The sequence below is a fragment of the Zingiber officinale genome, chromosome 2A (genome assembly GCF_018446385.1).
Source record: "Zingiber officinale cultivar Zhangliang chromosome 2A, Zo_v1.1, whole genome shotgun sequence".
Classification (NCBI taxonomy): Eukaryota; Viridiplantae; Streptophyta; class Magnoliopsida; order Zingiberales; family Zingiberaceae; genus Zingiber; species Zingiber officinale.
The window spans coordinates 27,357,310-27,375,204 of NC_055988.1; the positions used below are offsets into that span (position 1 = coordinate 27,357,310).

At 37.8% G+C, this 17,895-nt stretch overlaps 1 protein-coding gene across 2 annotated transcripts; it reads left to right on the forward strand.

Annotated features, from left to right (window-relative positions):
• Positions 1 to 5,544: 5,544 nt before the first annotated feature.
• On the forward strand, positions 5,545 to 7,079 carry LOC122039558 (E3 ubiquitin-protein ligase AIRP2-like). 2 transcript variants are annotated; one of them, XM_042599129.1, is made up of 5 exons: positions 5,545 to 5,828; positions 5,958 to 6,115; positions 6,209 to 6,275; positions 6,358 to 6,592; positions 6,674 to 7,079. In XM_042599129.1, exons 1-5 carry the CDS (start codon positions 5,816 to 5,818, stop codon positions 6,882 to 6,884), a joined length of 684 nt encoding a protein of 227 aa, XP_042455063.1. In that variant the 5' UTR covers positions 5,545 to 5,815; the 3' UTR covers positions 6,885 to 7,079. The 2 variants fall into 2 exon arrangements, with proteins under 2 accessions (XP_042455063.1, XP_042455062.1); XM_042599128.1 differs by having other exon boundaries at positions 5,546 to 5,828; positions 5,953 to 6,115.
• Positions 7,080 to 17,895: the final 10,816 nt, after the last annotated feature.

A 17,895-nucleotide genomic window follows, 5' to 3' on the forward strand; every position in this document is an offset into this window, starting at 1 on the left:
CTTTTATACTGACTTTATAAAGGAACAAAGACCTCAGTTATTGTGGAAGTGTGTGCTCTTAATCCTAATATAATAACAAGCACATATATTTGATATTTATTTCTTTAATTTATCAATGGGTGAGATTTAGTTCGATAAATCAATAAGCCCAATAAGTTGGGAAATGATATCACTTATAGTGTGTGTTGTTGATTATAAAAGGAAACTGTGTCCTAGTGATCTAGGTTGATAATGTCCCCAAGATGAGCTCATAAGGATTGTCATGTTAAACCCTGCAGGTGAACTTAGTCCGATATGATGATAAGGTTGAGTGGTACTATTTTTGGACTAAGATATTAATTAAATGAGTTGTCAGTAACTCACTTAATTAGTGGACATTCGACATCTTAAACACAGGGAGACTAACACGCTCATAATAAGAAGGAGCCCAAAAATGTAATTTGGGATTGGTGCGGTAGTTCAATAATAGTTCTCTAGTGGAATGAATTATTATTGATAAAATTAAGTTGTGTGTTCGGGGCGAACACGGGATGCTTAATTTTATCGGGAGACCAAAACCAATTTCTCCTCTCGGTCCCTATCGTAGTCTCTTATTTATAGAGTACTATACCCACCTATACCCACCTTCATACCCATGATGTAGGGGACGGCCAAGCTAGCTTGAGGATCAAGCTAGGGCCGGCCAAGCCTTGGTTCATGGGTGGCCGGCCCCCATTAAATTAAAAAGAATTTTAATTTTAAAATTTTCTTATATGAAAGATATAATTTATTGGAGAGATTAAAAATTAAAATATCTCTTTTAAAAGGATCTACAAAAGATTAAAGAAAGAGATTAGATATCTTTCCTTATTTGTAGATTGGAAAGATATTTTATTTTTTCTTTATAAATTATTCACATGTTGAAAAATTAAAATTATAGAAATTTCTTTTTATCAACCATGAAGGGATTTTAAAGGGAAATTTTATTTTTTAAAATTTCCAAAAACAAATAAGGAATTTTAATTGTTGATTGAAATAGCCTTGTTTGCTCTTAATGATGTGGCCGACGATGACATGAAGGAATAGGAAATTTTGTTTAATTTTTCTTAATTAATTCATGTCAAGGAAAGTTAAGGAAATTTTATTGTAATTAAATTTCCTTATTTGCAAAAGCTAAGGATTATAAAAGAGGAGGTTGGGGTGCCTTCATGACACACAACTTTTATTATTCTTCTCTCTCTTTTTCTTCCTTGGTGTGGCCGGCCCCTTCAAGATCTCTCTTCTCCTTGTTGTGGCCGAACCTCCTCTTCCTCTAGGAGATCAAGTGGTGGCCGGTTTCTAGCTTGGAGAAGAAAGAGAGAAAGCTTTCATCCATTGGAGCTTGGTTGGTTGTTTCTCTTCTTCCTTAGAGGTGCACTTGATTTGGCCAAACCTTGCAAGGAGGAGAAGAAGGTGCTTTGGTGGTTTCTCATCTCGGAAGACCGTTGCCCACACAACGTTCGAGGTTAGAAGAGGAATACGGTAGAAGACCTAGAGGTTTTTGCTTGCAAAAGAAAAGGTATACTAGTATTTAATTTCCGCATCATACTAGTTTTATCTTCATGTAAAAATACCAAATACAAGAGGCATGTGATTCTAGTATTTTGAATTTATTTTCGATGTTGTGTTCTTTGTTTTTCTTTTCCTTATGATTTGATTGTTCTTTTCGGTTGACCTAAAGTTATTTAAGGAAATTAAATATTAGCTTTCCTTAAAAGGCTTTGTCTAGGCGGTGGTGATTGTTCCCATATCCAAGAAGGCCATGTGCCTCGCCATGCAGTCCTGGAAGCCAATTTTGGAAATTAATATTTAATGGAATTAATAACCTAGGTGATTTGGATCGAACGTGTTAAGTTCCGCAAGAAATCCAAGTCTAAACCTAAAAGAACAAATAGATTAAACTTTGGATCAAACGTGTTAAGTTCCGCAGGCGATCCAAGTTTAATTTAAAAGAACACATGGTAGCTAGGAAAAGTTTCAGACCTTTGTACAAAATTTTTGTATAGTGGAATCATTAGGTTTTCCGAGTAGCAAACCAGTGCTCGGTTGTACTCGTGATCTTGTCGTTTTTCTCCTGGGAAACAGACGTCCAACTAATCATCTGAGCAGCACAGAGGGGTCGAATCTGTTTTAAGGAGACTGCGCTCAGCTAGACTCGGCATCCACTCTGAGTTCGTGTTGCAACTCTCGACATCCTATCAACAACTCTCAGTAGTAACTTGGCGCCGTTTGACAACTCACGGTGTCTGCGACTTACCTACTCGGCACGTGGATCGGCTCGCTAGAATCGACAGTTTGAGATTATCTGCTCAAGCCTACTTGATTATAAGTCCTTGTGCCTCTGGTACGCACTCAAAAGCGTGAAACAGAGCTTCTGAGACGATTGTAACGGGTTCACACCCAATAGAAACTAGAAGATCACTTACAAGTTACAATTCATTACCAAAATATAGAGTAATCGCTCTAGTCCAAATCCTATTCAGAAAATTAAACACATCCAAAAGAAATAATAATTGTTATGAAAGAAAACTAGGAATAATATTTAAGCATCATTAGAAAAGGTATAATATATAACCTTCTCCAAACATCGAAAATTATTTCCATAATTTTTTCATTAAAAAAATTCATAAATAAAACATATTACACGTATTAATAGTACACATGAATGGACGCGTCATAAATAATAATATTAATAATGTACTTCTGTTATATGCCAAAAAGGATCATTTAAACCCATTGTTATCGATAATCCGAATAAAGAAGGTGAGTGAAATTATTTTTAAACAATATCAAAGACTTATTTTTTTTCCTTGCCTAGGACCTCAAATAGAGGTGAGCCAACCCTGTTTATACACCTCCTCACCATTTGTTACCTACTTAATAAGTCATTTATTGCACTCTAGAGATTTCTATAGGCGAATTAATCTACACCAAAAATCCTAATGTTGCAATGATTGCATTTAAAATCCTTGTGTTGCGATAATTGTCATTCAATGATTTGTAGACCTTGTGGAGACTTTGTTGATGATCTCGAATCACATAGTGTTGCATTAAGCATATCTTTGGAATAACAATCATGTTGAAACTAAAGAGTGGTTGGAACCAAGCCGTATAAAGCCTGACGATAAAGGCTCACAAGATTTTCTCTGATCATGATCCTCAGCTGGTTGCAGAATGTCAGTAGAAATCCATAGAAACGATATCTAAGCGTGAAGCAACATGGAAGCTGGCCTCTTGAAGATATTGCTGCATGCTCGATCCAAAAGCAAGCAGAATGGCATATATATACTTGTTCAGTTTCTTTTGGTTATTATTACCTTTCGGTGTAGAATCTCAACATCTGCGATTAAGTGATCATTTCCTCATCCAATTCTCGTCTGGATTGCCAGGTCCTATATACATATGGGTCATTGACCTTGAGGATTCAGGATTGACAATGAGTATGTGAGGGTGAGAATGAATTGAACCCAGCAGCTAGCAGACATTTCCAGAACAGATTGCATATGAGGGAATTCTCAAGATATATTGTTATTCCACAAATACCACAACTATATTGTCAGATTAATTTAATCTCTGTCAGACAAAGCCCATCTGATTAAGGTCTAACCATGTCGTATTAAGTTCGGTTAGAGCTAAGTTTGTTAACAACCTAGTGCCCTTTCCATTTGTTGTTTAATGCATTTTCCAAACTACTTGACAAAGTGATATCATGTGTCTAACCTAAGCTGCCTTCAAAGTCTAAATAGAGGTTTCCCTCAAGGATCTACTTGGTCTGGAAATTAAAGCCACTATACTTCAGAAATAAGGAATATAATAATCCTTGTATCTTAATTAGAAAATAATAATCTTTGTTTAGCACCAAACCACCTCCCTTTTCAGTTAAGCATGTAGATGACAATACTGATTTAATTTTTCTTATAGAATCTGGTAATTACCTGTTCCAGTCTTCTTCTAATACCGCAAGCATGGACTAACGGAAATGCCGTCATCGATATCTAACGACTATATAAGCTAGCTCTTGGAGAGAGATTTTGAGCACGTGGTTTGTATGAAAATATTTGTTAGTTATTCTCATTTGCTACAAGTTATTAACTTGCTTTTTTCATATGAACGCCACATTGAGTCATTATTATACGAACTATATATCATGAGTTAAACTTGACATAAATCACCTTGGGCCTTGATATCAGCATCATGACCAATGTTTTAAAAAGCGCAAAGTGCGACGAAGCGCCGAGTCCAAGCTTCAAGCTTTATAAGCTTAAGCGAGCTTAGGACAATTTTAAACGTAAAAAAGTATTTTTTATTTTTAAATAAAATTTAATTATTTTAAACAAATAAATATATCAAATAATATTTAAACATGATAAATTTAAGGTTCATGCATAAATTTTTCACATGTTTAGAAAGGCAAAAGTTACAAAGTTTATAATATCCATTAGTTTTCAGTTTTCACAATAAAAGAACATAAAAAACTAGATATAATCTAATTTCTTGTCTGATTCTAATTCGATCTCCTCATCTTCATTCATCTCATCTTCCGTATTATCCGATACAAACTCTTTTTCATCGGGCTCCCCTATAATATTAGCATTAATGTCTCTTGTTGGCTGTAAAATGTCAATCTCCACCTCAACTTCATCATCACAACCCTCAACTATCCAAGATTGTGCCTTGCTACCATCACGTGCAAATAAAATCTCTAATTTATCCTTGCCCTTCTTCTTGTTCATCAATCTTGCATTAAATTGGACATAAACTTCTGTTGTAGCATCTAGTTTATGGCAGATTATGTCTTTTCTCTCAAGAGTTGAGAGACGTTGTGTCTCTTCGTTTTTTCTAAATTTTTTTCCTTATGTTCTTTAAAAATTTACAAATCAATTAAAATTATAAATAAAAAATCGCACTTAAGCGCTATTAAGCGCGCTTAATCATGCTTAATTTTGTCAAACATACTTTGACCGTTTTTTTCCCCGCTTTCATCTAAAGCGAAGCTTTTCTTCCTCGCTTCGCGCTTAAACGGCGCTTAATGATGCTTTTTAGAACACGGATCATAACAATGACAATGACTAACTAAAGGCCACCTAAATCCAATAACAAAAATTAATAATAAAAAATTTAAGAAAAACATAATGACAATTTAAATCCGTATCAAGCCTAATTCATATATAATCGAGACATTCTCGACTTAACCTACCGGCCAAGCCACCTTGACAGATAACGGTTTAACGCCTATTAGGTCGCACCAAATCAGTGGTCCGACTCGATCGTCATCTCTGATTGTGAACCTAACTAACTTGCTGAGTTGTAAACCTACTGATTCACAACTAAATTTGGATAAATATAAAAAGGAAAAAAAAAATAGGAAACAAATTGATTTGGATGTATCGCGAACCTTTTCAGTGATTTAATTCGATCCGTTACCCCCAAAATATCTCTGGTCGAGACAGACGGCGTTACGTTACGTCGACCGTCCGATCCGTCTTGATCGTCGTCTATAAACTGTTTTCTTTCCAAAGGCGGTACTGCCTCCGCTGCTGCGCTGCGACCTTCCAATTTTAGCCCCCGATCGACCCTAATCTCTTCACTCCTTCCCAAACTTGCCTTTAAATCATCTCTCTTCGTTTATTTAATCGCGACTTCGGTGGAAACCCTAAAAAAAAAAAAAAATCCTTCTTTTGTGGAATCTTTCTTCTTCTCCAGTAGGAAAAGATCAAAGAGGGGTTTCCGGCCATGCTCCAGAGTCAGTTCTCCAGCATGAGAGGTCCGATCAAGGCTCTTGAAGCAGACATAAGCCATGCCAATGCCCTGTATGTGATCGAGTTTCGATCTTTTTTTTTTTATCGTAGCTTGTTTGCTTTTCCCCCAAATTGGTTTTTTGGTATGTTATTTTGCTTATCCTTTTTTGTAATCGCTTGGCTGTTGATATGACAGGGCAGATACTATTCAGAGAGCCTATGGTGGTGCTTGCCTCCACATGAGGTTGTCTTGCAACAATTTGGCACCTTTCTTCATCTTCCTCATGCAGTGCATGGATTGTACCTGTTCTTATAGTCTTCTTAGTTTTTTGGGCATTTTCCAGATTATAATTTACAAGGTCCTAATCTCTATTGCTATGCTGCATATGTTGAACGATTGACATCTAATTATTCTGTTTTTAGTGTTGAGTTGGTTGGTGTATGCTGTGCAGGTTTATGTGGATGGAGAATCATCAATATCGACTTCTGAAAGGCATGCCGACCTAAAGGAATTTTATGGTCATTGATCTGTAATTGATGTCTTTGTATTTATTTCAATGTTTAGTTTTGGTTCGTTGCTGATGTTGATTCATTTTTGCAGCTGTTATTTATCCCTCTCTTCAACAACTTGAAAGCAGCATGGTCGATGGGGAGGCGTGCAGCGAGAGTGGCCGAAATAAGGAGATTGTTGGGATGAAGAGGATGGAAGAGTGGGAAAAGTTTTCCGATGATGATTTGGATAGGGAGGATGAATGCGGGATATGCCTGGAGGTGTGCAGCAAGATGGTCTTGCCTAGCTGCAGCCATTCCATGTGCTTAAAATGCTACCGCGATTGGTGAATGCTTAATCAAAGCCTACTCATTCAGTAAATTGGTCGTCAAAGTTCACTAATTCTGTCCATCACTTCATTTTACAGGAATGTGAGATCTCAGTCGTGCCCTTTCTGCAGGGGAAGCTTAAAAAGAGTTCGCTCAAGAGACCTCTGGGTGCTTACAAACAATGAAGATATTCTTGATACCATGACTCTCGAAAAGGATAATGTGAGGCGCTTCTACCGCTATATAGATAGTTTACCCTTGATGATTCCTGATAACCTTTTCTTAGTCTATTATGATTACCTAATCTAGTAATTGGATTCAGGAATCATTTTATATGAACAGTGTTAAAGTCAACCATCCAAGGTAGATTGAATTGGGTTTGGAAGAGCTTAGTTTGATCTGAAAAGTCTCTTCCAATTGTATAGTTGAATTGCATTATGATGCATTCAAGTACATTTGTACATAAAAGTTGCATTATGATCTTTAAGCTTTGTTTTCTTTTTCCTTTTGCTTTTTTTTTTCACAAAGTCTGGCAAGCTCTTGATGTAAAAAGTTAAGTTCGTTACATGCTGATTACTTTGTCAAATGAGCTTTGTTTCTAGTTTTCTACTGTGTTGGATTTCAATAAGCTTCTAATGTATCATTTGTTCGTAGAAGTGTGGAGACATACCTTTCTAATAGTGTTGGCATGCCCATTTGCTCAAACTACGTTATAGTGAGTGTTCCTTGGGTTGGGTAATGAAAGTGGAAAATAATGAAGTGTTGGAAGTTAAAATCCCATTCAAGATTAATTTGATTGGCTTGGCCAATTAAAGACTAACAGAAATATAATAGTTGATGGTCCTTCTTACAAGTTCGATAATTGCATATTCTGATGTACATATAAATTGTTTAAACGAGCTGTTGCATTAACCCTATTTCACAAATGAGCTAATTTTTTTTGTCTTCTCATTGAAAGATGAAAAGCTTTATAATCTTATTCAGTTTTGTTATTTATCTAATCAAGGCTTATTCCACCACCATGTAATCAACTGGAATGGGATCAAAATTTAAGCATGAAATGTGAGAGTGAAGCAAAGAGTATTCTATGCTCCCCTTTTGCTTGGCCTGACATGATTACTTCTTTAACATAGAATTAGTATTCAATGCTCCTTTTATCTTCAAAATCTTTAATCTTTCTACTCTTTAATCTCACTTGTTCTATCCGGGAGCGATAAGATCTATAATTGCCAATCCATGTGTACTTTGGACCATATGTGTGACTTGATCAATGCTTAGAGAGCAATTCAACAATCATATAGAATGAGAGCCGAGTAAATAAGAGATTAACATCAACTTTCTACATGATGCTACCAATGAATCTAGCGTTGTTCGAAGATCCATGACGACTACACGACTTAAGTCGCGTCCAATAAATCTCTCTTGCTTGAAATGAGACAATTTGGTAAACACCTTGATTCAATCACAAAGTTGTCCATGAGCTTAATCCTAAACAATATTTCTCTCATCAATAAAACCTCACCTTTCATCTCAGAGACAAAATGAGAGCCAAGTAATTGAGAGATTACCAAGAGTTTAATGAAGATGAAGCCTTCGACCTTATCCAAGAACTTGTATCCTTTTGGACTCTTATTCTACTTGAGCAAGGTAGATTAGGGAATGGTTTTGTAAGACCTTAATGCCCAAAATACTTTGTAAAGTCTTATATACAAAGCCCTTAATTATTACCTTTTAGTTGCCTCTAATTCATGGAAAAAGTCTCCAATCAACTAGAGTACCAAAGATAACCATTTAACTGACTTTATGTTAGTCCATTGCCTAGTTGATTGACTAATAGATTAAACATTGAATAGAAATAGTTTAGCAGGTTAAGTCCATCTTGACAAACTAGATAAATTTTAAGTTTTTAGATTCATCAATTTTCATTCATCTCCGACAACAATCTTAAAGCAAAGATTGTCTAACACAATCGAAGCACCTTCCATTCAATCCCCTCAAATCGGATAATTATCGTTCCAACAACCATGGCCAACTTTGTAGCTTAATAAAACTTACCACACTATCCACCCACTAAACACATTAATAACGTTACTAGCTTAGAGTTTGTTATAAACAAAGTGATATTCTTGCATCCTTATTGATGCAATCTCAAGGTCTTTAGAAAAAGATAAGAAAATGTCTGGGACTAATCAAGATTCTACAAAGTAAAAGGACACAAGAATAAATTAGGTCAAGTGGCATAATCTTAACACACCTATCATCCTTTGAGTTTAAGTGTTTGTTGTCTTCAAGTAAACCTTTTTGCCTTTTAATAAAGTGACAACCTAAAAAATAGATGCTTACCAGCTCATCATGAAATATAATTAATAAGCCATTAGAGGTGACTCATGTGTTAGAAAATTCCTTGAAAACCACCTTCTGTCTAACTTGACCAATTTAATTATCAAGTAATGGAGAACCTTCAAAAGAAAATACACTTGATGAGCTAAAGCGCATATACTTAATGAGTTATTTATGCTTATTATTTGCTTAAGTTATATGTTACTCTCATAGTATTATAATCATATTCTTGTTTTAACTTATATACTACAAGATTAGTGTTATCCACTTGCTTATTGCTAATATCGGTCGGACCGAAAATACCTCCTCCCTCTATGAGGGGTGTTCCAGGTAATAAGGCCGATCGAGGGTATAATCCTTGTGTTGATTGAAATTAGATATGAGCATCTATAAAAGGTATTCTTGACAATGAGGTCGACCAGGAGCATATCCCTTGTGCTGACTGAAACTGATCGAGAGCATAATCCTTATGACAACTGAAAATGCTTTGGACAAAGTTGCTATGAAAATCCAATGCTCTTCTATTTTACATAACTCAAAGCCTAGGAGTTACATACTCTAAGAACCTCATGGGTCGACCTGTGGACTAGACCTATATATTATGTCCTAAGGGTTTCATGGGTCAGCCTAACATAAAAAAGCACAATAGTTGACTTAAAACTCTCCATATATTTATATAATAAGAGCATCCATATCAACTACCCTATCCAAAGATTTTACCCTAAATTTTAGATAGGGTAGTTAAAAAATCTTTACATTAGCTACCTTATCCATTCCTTAAATTTAAATTTGATAAATAGTAATTATCTAAATTTAGAGAATGAAACTTCTATCATAAAAATAAAATAAAATTTTTTGTAATCTCTTTCCTTCCACTCATTCTTTTCAATCTCTCTTCTTCCACTCATTCCATAAATATAATAATAAAAAATAGAAGAAAGAGAATAAAATAATAAAAAATTAAGACTGATGGAAATTTTAGGATAATTGATGTAAGTGTGTAATGAAAAGTGATTGTTTAAATTTAATACAGTGAGTTATTTACCCTAAATTTTAGATATAGTGATAGAGAGATTGATGTAGATGCCCTAAGCACAATAGTTGATTGATCGAACAAATGTCATTGTTGGAAGCCAACTATTGTATCGCTAGTCAACTAAAATTCCTCTCCAATTGAATAGAAACCATATTTAGTCATTGGTGCTTGAACATAAACATTCTATTCATCAAATATTTGCACACAATCAACTCTACAATTGACTAAAATTCTCTAGTTGATTGAACTCACATTCAATTGACTAAATCTAATTGGTGTTTTCTCCTTCACTTAGCTTGCACCCCTAGAAACCTATGCGAAGTCTTAGGACTGAGTTAAATTGCATACTACCACTACAAAAAACCAATCATTTAGGGATGAATTTAGCAATGAATTTCAAAAATAAATTCGTTGCAAAATGCTTTTGCAACGAAATTTGCGACGAAAAAATATTCGTTGCAAATCAGTCGCCCCTAAATTTAGCGACAAAAAATTGAAAATTCGTTGTAAAATTTGTCGCTGATTTTGCGACAATTTTTTTTTTGTCGCAAACTTCTCTTCAACCGAAAATCTATTTTTTGCAACAAAATTCTAAATTTGTTGCAATCTGCAATAAAATAAAAATTTGTCGCAATTTGCAATGAAAACTGAATTTGTCACGCCCCGGGAAAGTCCCTGTCCGAAGAAATTTCGACAGCACCTCCCCTGTACGGGTGACAATCTGAAGCATTTCTACAGACATAATATACATCAGCCACATGCGGCTGGAATATATACACAACCACGCAGTTAATAATTTCAGCCTACACGACAGGATAAATATAACAACAACCACGCAGTTATATATATTTTTATCAGCCCACTCGGCTGAAATCAAAACCAACACAGCGGGAAAACATAAAGACAAGCTCATACAAAACAAAACAAAACAAAACAAAACACTGCTAGCCGGCTAGGCTTACACCACACAACAACACAAAATACTAAGTAACAACAATACTCCAGAAACAAAACCGGAGCACTAAGCTAAATACACTGACACACAAATCAAATAAAACATAAAGGAAAATTGTAAGTCTTCTGATGTGACGTGGGGACCGGCAGACAGGATACTCCAAGCGACTCCATAACGACCTGGTATCTAAAAAAGATAGTGTGCACGGGGGGTGAGTTCAACAACTCAGCAGATACTAGTTGACATGTATAGTAAGATATAACAGACAGTAATAACTATGGAGTACTGTCTTCTAGACAAAAGCTGGTAATGCATAACAGAAAGGGCTGAAGAGAACTGTACTCACCAGGGTCTCCTATCAGAATGGTCAGGTCCTCAGACCGAGAATGTCATAAATCCTGTATGCATGTCAAACATATGCATCCATACAAATGCAGCATATAAGTGCAACAATCACAATCAGTAAATGCATCAATGCATATGATGCCAATGACATGGTCACCCCTGACGCCAGTCAGTCATCTCACACACAATGGTGAAATCGAGTGGGTAGGGCTGTGACAACCGTGCACTCTGCCGTCACTGCTCCTGATGAGTGACCGAGTGGACGGGATGCTGTCGGAGTACACACATACTCCTACCCCAAATCATAAATGGGGGAGCTCAATGCTCTCATCTCCCGGTACACGATGACGGGGAGGAAATCTCTGCCGGCTACCACGCTGCGTCACACTACCCATGAGCGGACCAACGGAGCCAAATAGAGTCCAACCGTCTGCCGGCTACCACGCTGCTACACTAAACCAGCGGAGCCAAACAGAGCAGAACTGTCCACCAGACCAACGGAGCCAAACAGCAGAACTGTCACATACCTGTCTGATATATCACTAACCCATGAGTGGTAGTGTGTACGGATACATGTAACTGGCGATGTGCTCGACAATATTGGAGCAGACTATCGCGCAGCATGCAATCATGCGAGATGATGCATGACACTAAGCATGGAAATAACCTGATCAGCATAACAATATCCATATATATAAAATATGTACCGTAGTATCGATGGTCAAATATGAAGACCTAAGGTACACAGATCAGATAAAGTATCAAAAACCTAGGTCCTGAGCATAATAAGGCATGGTATGTCACTACCATATGAGCATATATAAAATCATGTGGATACTAACAATAAATGCATAACAGGTGAGCAAACAAGCATGTAACAGATCAGGTAGTGACCAACCGAAATAAAAACGAACATAATCATTACTATAGATTATAACCTACTAAACATATCAACATGACTTAATCAAAGATAAGTCAAGGTACCCGCCTTCAATGTAGATCGAGCTAATCAACCTCTACGTCGAAGTGCTCGTCCCGAATCAACGTCCTGCAAATCACATGATTATAATTTAGCTAAGTACACACGCAACAATTAGCTAAATCTCAACTCAACCTAATTAGGGAAAATCCTAATCAAATCATCCATGAATCCTTTAATCTTTCCAAGACACTCCACATTTTATAATCAATCCAATGATTATATCGTTCATAAACTCTTATATTAATCACAATGTCAATTTAATTAACAATCCATCATAACAAATCATGATTCTAATCCCACAATCCTATAAATGATCATGTGACCTTCTACATCAACCAATCAATAAGTTTTCCATCATAAATCAATTACCTCATAAGAATCAATCACTTACTTAATATTCAACATATCATGAATCCAACTCATACCTAATTCAACATATACATGATCAACAACATTAAAACAAATCCCTATGTCATACCTTAAACTCTATAGCCGTTCTTACTGCTGGATATACCCGTTGTCAGAGATTCGTTGCCGGAAATTGTGAATTGTTGCTGCGGAGAACACACAATCACTGTACCACAGCGATTAACCCATCATTCCATCACAAAAAATGAAAATCCAAATACCCAAAAAACCTTACCTACTCGCTACCCCTTGTTTTCTCTCTGCCGGCGGCTAGTGGCGAAGCAGGAAGATCCGATGGTGAGGTATAGGTCACGGTGAAATCACTAGAGCTTGGAGTTTTGCCTTTGGTTGAAGACCAACTCGCTAGAGCAGCGGTGAACCAAGTCTAGGGCACAACGCGACACTGCTCGCTCTCGGCAGTGGCACACAGAGGAAGAACTAGGCACAGGCGACTGGTGCCAGACCTGGTGGCCGACGCTCGGCCTCGTCTCTGCGCTGCAACACGACTCGAGAGAAGGCGTTGGTGCTACTCCGTGCGGCGCCGATCTAGGGCAGAGGCGTCGCGAGGAAAGAGGAAGAGGGATTGGCCGGCGATGCTGCTCAGTGCTAGGGAAGAAAGGATCGGGGAGAAGCGGCTGTCGGCAGAGGGAGAGTGGAGAAGAAGAAGAGAACGGCGCCGGTTAGGGCACAGGTGGTTCGACAGCGTTGGGCGCGCGGGGGAAAAGAAATGGAGAGTTCGGCCAAAACAAATAAAAACAGTAAAAGAAAATATATAAATAAATTCAACTTTTCCTCGCTTAAATAGGGTTGACTAAACAGGCCTTCCCGGGGCCCTGTTTTTATCCCCGCAAACTCATCCATACAAGCTCCGAAAAATTCCAGAAAAATTCTCAGAAATTCCAGAAAATTCCCTTATCATTATTCGCCTTTTTTTTTCGGTATTTTACATTCTCCCCCACTAATAAAAATTTGGTCCTCAAATTTCGTTATCTACCATCAGCAAGTACTAACAATAGACAGAAAGTATAAATGCTGAACGATAAACTGGATCATATATCTTAAGGAAAAAGATGGGGGTATCGAACTCGGATAGTATCCTCGAGCTTCCAAGTAGCCTCCTCGTCCGAATGATGCTGCCATCCGACTTTAACCAGCCGGATAGTCTTGTTCTGCAACTGACGCTCTTTCCGGTCTAAAATTCGTACCGGAATCTCCTCATAAGTGACGTCAGGCTGAACTGGAACGGAGATATCTGTCAGCACATGCGTCGGGTCGGGTACGTATCTCCTCAGCATAGATACGTGGAATACATCCTGCACGCCTGGGTAGATCGTAAATCGAGAGCGATGAGCCTCCTGAAGTAGCTCCTGTAAGACCGGGTGAGCTGGAGGTACGCATAATCGGCCTTGGAAATATATAGTATCCGCTTCATCTCGGGTAAACTTGGTCTGCTGCCCGAAAGCTATCTGGCTGCCAATGGACTGTAAATGTCGATCCCCGGCCTAGGCCTCCTGAATCCTCATCCTGATCGAGAATTGAGCAACCATGGTAACCAGAATACCCTGCTCTGTCCGTCCCTGCTCCTCAAGGCCCAATTCGGAGAATCCCTGAATCAAGTCCGTAACCACAACTCGGTGGCAAGCCAAAGTCCCTCTGGACTTCCTGCTGAGTATCTCGGCAACCACATAGCTTTCCCTGGTTGACAACTAATGGTACAGTCATAATCCTTCAGGAATTCCATCCATCTCCTCAGTCGGAGATTAAGTTTCTTTCTAAGTGAACAGATATTTGAGACTCTTATGGTCCGTGAGAACCTCAAATGTAACACCGTATAGATAAGGCTGCCAAATCTTCAAGGCAAAAATAATGGCGGTCAGCCACAAGTCATGTACTGGGTAGTTCTCCTCATGCTCCTTCAACTGTCGAGAAGCATAGGAGACTACCCTGTCGTGCTGTATCAAAACAATGCTCATACCCTGTAGAGATGCGTCGGTATAGAGCACGAATCCGTCCTCTCCAGAAGGTAAAACCAAAATCGGAGCCGACACTAGTCTCCGCTTCAGCTCCTGGAAGCTGGTCTCGTAGTCCTCGAACCACGTGAACTTCACGCCTTTCCTGGTCAGGCGTGTCAGTGACATAGCAACACGTGGAAAACGCCCAACGAATCGTCTGTAATATCGAGCCAGACCAAGGAAGTTGCGAGTCTCCTGTATAGACTACGACTACTCCCAACGATAACAACCTCTATCTCCTATGGAACCACGGTATACTCCTACTGGTGCCCGGGTGTCTCAAACATCTCACAGAAGACAATCAAAGTGCACACTACTGATCTTCACATATAGACGTTTCCATCTAAACATCTCTAGAACTATGCGAAGATGGTGTACGTGACCCACCTCGGATCAGAAATAGATCATAACATCGTCAATAAGACAATGGAAACCAATCCAAATATCCTAAAGATACCCAAATCATCGAGTCCATGATAACATCTAGGGCACTGCAAGCCTTAATGGTAAAATCAAGACACATAATGTCCGTATCACAGACATTCCTAACCATAAGATCTTCAACAATAAACAGATCTGATCACCAACGATATAAATCACCAAAGAATAGATCCTCCAATGTGAGAGCAACACTCCATCACACAAAATACCATATATGTGGAAGCAACGCTCTACCACAAGAAATCCTCTATATGTGGGAGCAATGCTCCACCACAAGTAATCCGAAATATGTATCTACAATATATATATGGGAGCAATGCTCCGCTACAAGCAATCCCCAATATGTGGGAGCAACACTCTACCACAACAAACAATAATATGTGGGAGCTATGCTCCACCACAAACGATCCATAACCTGTGGGAGCAACACTCCACCACAAATAATACATAAGTGCCCAAGGCACCTAACTATCCAGCTAGAGACTGCACGAGATCTCTCTACCATAGATCACTATGTGTAGCCTAGGGTATAACAGCCTAGTAAGCAATTCAAATCCATAGTCAACTCTATCATCATCCTTGTGGGTCAATCACCTACTAATAGGAGAATTAGTTGACTGAGTAATACAACTAATAACATAATGTAATCACTCCACATTCTACATTCAACATAGGTAGAATCATCATGATACTACCAACCATACACCTGGCACACGTGCACACACAACATATGTATGATCGACATAATCCTCCAATCAGTATATACCAAACATATTCACAACATAGGTATAAATCATCGTGCTACCTCCAACAATGCATACTGAACCCGTGTGCATATATCAACATAGGTATAATCAACAATATACCTCAAACAACACTCACATGACATATATACACCTATGCCAAGAGTATATATCAACGTAATACTTCCAACAAATCATAATCGACACAAGTATACACTCAGAACAATCATATAATAAACAAGATACCTCAAATATTACACCGAACACATCTGCACATATCACAACTCAGATTAAATCGATAAGATACCTCCAATAAAACACTCAAACACATGTGTACATTTCACAACATAGATTTAATCGACAAAATACCTCCAATAAACCAATCAGACCACTCGGTATAATCTACTAGAAACCCACAATAATCATCATCTGGACAAATATACACTCACTACATGTAATTTTGACCGTCTATCATAGAACTCCTACAACACATAATAATCAAGTGTATAAACTACACAGGTATGTATAATCAGCATATTTAATCCAATCTACCATACAAACCCTATGCTACCTACTCTCATGGTTTAGGGGTATAACTAAATAAAATCAAATATAAAGATCATACAGGAAAACGCAATCATAGACAATCCAACTAGGTACATACAGTCTAAAATTAAAGTCCACATGGAATAGGATACATCGATCCTCAATAGACTGACCAAGCCGACAATGGTATACGACTAAATTCAGTCTTTTCCACGTCAGTACGAGTCATATACTCAAATATACTCTAGATACCTAACTAAGCACAAATAATCCAAAGATTCGAACCTCTAAAAAATAGAGTATGACAGTCCCCTACTGATTGGACCAACATAACTAAATCAGTCATCTACTAACTAATCAAGATTGCACTCATCCTCCATAAGCATTTAAGGTAAATCGATCCACGACTACCCAAGTCGACAAACGTAAATCAGTCTTCTACTGACCGATCTAACAAGAGTAAATCAATTTTTACTGATGAAATTAACTAAAGTATATCAGTACACTACTGGCTGAGTCAACAAAAATATGTACTTACTAGTCATTACCTAGCACCTAGCCAATAACAACAGAGACTGGTATGTGTCTCCAACCTCTATCCAACTAGCAATAACAGAAGCTAAAACTACTGGTAATATGATATGGAAAATCACCAGAGACTTTAATCCTCGATCTCTATTAAAGTCGATCGGTTTACCAAATACATGGAATATATGCTATCACATCTAAACAGGTACTAATAAAGAATGCTAATACATGTCATAAATTATAATAGTCAACTGTGTATATACTAACAAAAGGTAGGATAACAATATACCACATACCTCCTATAGCTTGAAGATGTCCTGCCACTGCCAGGTCCAAAAATCCAAAAAATCATATCGAGAAGACTAAAACACGAAATCCGAAACACGAGAAATAAAACTCGTAAACCGAGCTATGATACCAAATAAATTGGTATCAGATAAATCTCAAAAATCCAGAACAAATAGCAAGTATTGTATAACCTGCTCTGATACCACTAAATTGTCACGCCCCGGGAAAGTCCCTGTCTGAAGAAATTTCGACAATACCTCCCCTGTACGGGTGATAATCTGAAGCATTTCTACAGACATAATATATATCAGTCACATGCGGCTGGAATATATACACAACCACGCAGTTAATAATCTCAGCCTACACGGCTGGACAAATATAACAACAACCACGCAGTTATATATACTTTTATCAGCCCACTCGGCTGAAATCAAAACCAACACAGCGGGAAAAAATAAAGACAAGCCCATACAAAAGAAAACAAAACACTGCTAGCCGGCTATGCTTACACCACACAACAACACAAAATACTACGTAACAACAATACTCCAGAAACAAAACCGGAGCACTAAGCTAAATACACTGACACACAAATCAAATAAAACATAAAGGAAAACTGTAAGTCTTCTGATGTGACGTGGGGACCGGTAGACAGGATACTCCAAACGACTCCATAACGACCTGGTACCTGAAAAA